At 39.1% G+C, this 4,880-nt stretch overlaps 1 protein-coding gene across 1 annotated transcript; it reads left to right on the forward strand.

Annotated features, from left to right (window-relative positions):
• Window positions 1–302: 302 nt before the first annotated feature.
• Window positions 303–4,405, forward strand: LOC306742188 (potassium channel subfamily K member 13; the record flags this gene model as incomplete). The annotated part of the gene is made up of 3 exons (XM_079224530.1): window positions 303–639; window positions 3,467–4,006; window positions 4,398–4,405. 3 exons carry the CDS (start codon window positions 303–305, stop codon window positions 4,403–4,405), a joined length of 885 nt encoding a protein of 294 aa, XP_079080656.1.
• Window positions 4,406–4,880: the final 475 nt, after the last annotated feature.

A 4,880-nucleotide genomic window follows, 5' to 3' on the forward strand; every position in this document is an offset into this window, starting at 1 on the left:
AAAGCAACCGTTAAAGCCACTTCCAGTCCCAGAAGCAACGAGTACCAACTCACTTTCGGATGGGGAAACTGTTGTTGAGTAAGTAGTGCTAATTGCATAGAATAAGACAGAATTGCATGGATCAAAAATATATATGACAGTGAGAAGAGCAAAATAGACAATTTTTTTTCTTCTTCTTCTGCACTTGAATACTGATGGCGTCCAGCAACTGAGCAGATATCGTTCGTCTTGATGCTGTTACTTAGCACATGACTTTATAGCACACGAAGAAGAAAATCCATCTGCAGTCTTAACAGGTGACAATGAAGGAAGATTTCTCCTGCTGCTGCCCATCCCTGATCCCCAGCAGAGAAACTGCTCGTTTTTACCTGCTTTTCATGCTCATTGCCCTTTACATGCTGGCTGGCGCTGCCGTATTTTCCTCCTTGGAGAGACAAGCAGAGCTAAAGGCCCACCAGCTCTGGGAAATGAGGCTAAGAGACTTCAGTCATGAGCATAACATTAGTTGTGAAAAAGTGAGATCTCTATTGCGCCACTATGAAGAGGCTCGGAATGCAGGCATCCGGACAAAACCAGGCAGAGCCTTATGGGACATCCCAGGTGCCTTCTACTTCGTGGGAACTGTAGTCTCCACCATTGGTGAGTCAGGAAAAATTGCATAATACTGTATTGAAAATGGTAACCTCTGCTATTTTATCTACAATCCACACTTGCAAAACCGAAACAGAGTAAAAAATACAGTTTCAGTTCCAACATTGTTCTGATCAATATTATTGCTATTTTAGAGTTGTTTTCTTCAAATCGCACACATTCATATGTGGCTTGGTTTTAATGAATGACCATCCTGTAAAAACCTTTTTGTTCGTTTTTTTATTAAGTGCAACATTTGGATAACTACAACAAACTGTGTAAGACCAGCCCCATGACCAAGAGATGGTCATTTCATTCTGATTGTTGCAGCCAAAATGTTGACAGCAAAATGACAGATACACAGAAAAAACAGATGGCATGTGCTGAGACAGAGAGAATCCATTGACAACCTATCAATACCATTTCCAAGTAACACAGACATTTTAACTTACCCCAATAGACAAGACGAGCCATAGGGCATAGGGCAAACATTACAAATTAAACCAGCCTCATCTCTGAGAATCCATTTACAGCCTTTTGACTCTATCCACTATCTTTAGGCACTCTCTGTCACTGTGGAAACTGAGGGACAGACGCCCCTGAGCCCGGATCAATTTCCTTTGTACAACAACTTCCATATTTACTGACTGCAATTATGTCATGCTGTAGCTGGTGGGATTTGTGGCACTGAAAGAGACTTTCTGGCGTTTTTTGTTTTGTTTCCCCAAGATCAAACACCTGACATTTCATAGGACTTTTGGCTCACACAATTGTATTCCCTCACTAATGAGGATTCCTTTCTTTCTTTCTTTTTTCCTTTCTTCCTTCCTTCCGTCCTTCCAGCACACTGTCCCTAAAAACATATTTGTATAACTTTTTATGACTGCAATGATGCAGTTTGGACTACGAACAGGAATCTTTCTCTCTTACCCCATTTGATGTCCACCTCTTCAGAGCCAAACTCTCCAATAAAGACAGGACAACAAGTTTACTGTACTGAGGCAGAGATGTTTTTTTTATTTTACTAAATGCGTTTGCCAGTATGGCAACATGGTCACAATAATGATATTACTTGTAATAAAGTATAATGTTGACCATGTTCTCCTTCCGTCTGAGTTTAATGCTTTCCACAAAGTGCAAACTGAGACTGATGAGAAAGCCTTACAGGTGTCAAAAGTGTTAGACCTACCAAATGTGTACCAGATGATGGAGCGAGAAAAAATTGTTACCGGTTCATATTATTCAAATGCATCCGACGGGAGGCATGAAATAATGTAATAATTAAAATAATTATGTCAATCCATCCAATATATACTTATATATTATATACTTATATATTATATACTTATATATTATACTCATAATATATACTTTATGGTAAGTAGCACTAAAGGAAAAGTCAATGTAGATGTTAAGCTATTTCTTTGGCTTGCTGGTGGTGCTACAGGAAAAGTTGGAAGAAGTTATTCAATTCATGGTTTTCTCGGCTAATTTTAATAGCAGTCCATTTAATATTTGTTGATATATTTCCGCCTGTACTAAAGTGGTGGACAGACCATTCGATCGACAGACAGACCGACATTGCCATCGTAGTAGCATTGAGGTTTTGTTACTGTGGAATCAATAAATGTGTATTTCTCCCATTTATTTAATTATGAGAGCTTTTTGTATATATATATATATATATATATATATATATATATATATATATATATATATATATATATATATATATGTGTGTGTGTGTGAGTGAGTATACAGATCACTGTGTGTGGCCTGTGTATTCCATGTACTAATATGATCCTGGCCTCAATCACAGACAACAAAGTGAACCACATAGACATAGAGTATGACATCAATCTGACCTTAGAAATGCCATAACTATTCTAAAACCCTGTCGTCTTATTTGTAATACCCTTTAGATCTCCCACATAGGCCCTTAGCATTTTGAGACAGGATGACGTTTGTGAAACACAGGATGAGTACAGAGGATGTGTTTGGTGCACAGGAAAAGGAAAAGACACACTTGACCAAGGAAATGAGTAACATAATGGATTATTTTATTTATGAGGAGGATGTTAGAGTAAACCACAGTGTGTGTGGGTGTATTAAAACTAAGAAACTGGGAATAACTGATGCTGTGCAGTAATGAGATAACACTCACAGAGACATTTGACAAAAGACCAAAAGGACATCATCAACATTAATAGATTTCAGTCTCCTGGGAAAATACTGACCACATATAATCCGGTCATTAACAAACCAAGGGAAGGAGGGAAGCCACAACCTCCGATGCAACCTCCGTTACTTATCACACTGAAAGATCAAGGTGGAGTTCAGGGAAACTTGGAGGAAGCGTCAAAACAGCTTTGGTCAAAAATAGTGTGCATACACAGTGCATATTTATTTTATTGAGAATCAGTGAAGATTTAATTTTACTCACATTTGTGTTGTTAAGCACACTAATACATCATATATTATGGGCCAAAATAAGTTTGCAGGGAAATAAGCATTTGTCTTAATAATCCATTTATTTAATGTAGATTTTTGATCACTTTTTCAGTTATTTTCCTAATATGTTCTAAACATTAACTTTTACATATGTTTTGCATATGAGTTCCAGATCTTTTCCATCACAACTCAAAATACAAGCCCCTTTTAGTTTTAAAATGTACACAGTTTAAACGTCTAACATCCTTAGGCATGAAAAGATATGTTGACTTGTCATACACTCGAAGCAATCTTTAACACAATAAATGTCCAGTGGTAGCTCCACAAACCTCTGTGAAAAGACACCAATGTTATGATAGCATGACCTTTAACCTGTTTCTCTTAGGGTTTGGAATGACGGCCCCATCCACCGTGACAGGGAAGGTCTTGCTTGTTTTCTATGGGTTGCTGGGCTGCTCAGCTACCATACTCTTCTTCAATCTCTTCCTGGAGAGAGTCATAACATTACTGAGCTTGCTGATATTCTGGTGCCGCAGAAGAACTGGACACAGTGGAGCGGAGGGCCGAGCCAGTGAAGACAACAAAAATGAAGAACGGAAACCATCTGTATACCAAGTCACACTGATCCTTTTTGTTGTTGTCCTGCTGGTTGCATGCGTGGCTGCCTCTCTCTATTCAGCCATGGAGGGCTGGACTTACATGGAGTCCCTCTACTTCTGCTTTGTGGCGTTCAGCACGGTGGGCTTTGGGGACTTTGTTAGTGGCCAGAGAGAGCACCATGAGCACACCTGGGGATACCAGGTTGCAAATTGTCTCATGATGCTCTTCGGAGTGTGCTGCACGTATTCCCTCTTTAACACCATTTCTGTGATCATCAAACAATGGCTGAACTGGCTGCTGAGAACAATGGCTTGGATGTACAGCTGTATCTGCCAATATAGGCTGCAACCCAGACCACTGTTCAAACTCTGTTCTTGTGAAGATGCCACTCTGCATAGGCAGCAGGTACAAGCAGTTTTCCGTTCAGGCCCTGGTATGATGTGGCACTCCTTTGTTCCAAATGCTATTGGAAAATGTCTTTGTGATGAGGCGCAGGTGGAAACGGTGTGCCACAGAGAGCTAGAAAGAGGAATTTCTGCAAAACAAGAACAGGATTATAGTTCATATAAAAGGAATATAATCTATGCTAGACCACTGCCTACCTGGCAAAATTAAATTACTTCTGAACACTTAATAACAAACACAGCAGGAGTAATCTGTACTTGTATTTAGTGATCAAAGAGTTAACATATTGTTTTTAATGTTGTCTATCTCAGATGACTGAGCTACAATATGTGATCTTCTTGGCCTTGTGTCTTCTTCAACAGTCTAGGTTCAGATTAAAGTGGATATCATTTACGGCAATTTGAATTATTATCCTGCATCATCTCCACAGTCTGCAGCTTTGGAAGACAACATCAAAAGACTTCAGCCAAACTGTGCACTGATTACGGCGTTTATTATCCTCTGATGATGTAATTGTTTTTGTAAAATCATGTGTCAATGTACTTGTATTCACACTGACTGGAAATGTTCACAAACAGTTGAGTGTTGTTTGTGGTTTTTCGTGAGTGAAAATCATACAGTCAGCTGTTTTTTTTAAAATTCTTTCTCGCATGCAACCATTTGTTTTTGTTGCTCAACATTTCTCCAACTAATTTCTGATGCAATGTTGTGTCATTGGTAGCACTCTGCTAGGTACACAATACCAGAGCTGTGTCTCCCTCTGCTGGAGTGCCTTGTAACTCACATGAAAAAAC

The sequence above is a fragment of the Taurulus bubalis genome (genome assembly GCF_910589615.1).
Source record: "Taurulus bubalis genome assembly, chromosome: 10".
NCBI lineage: Eukaryota > Metazoa > Chordata > Actinopteri > Perciformes > Cottidae > Taurulus > Taurulus bubalis.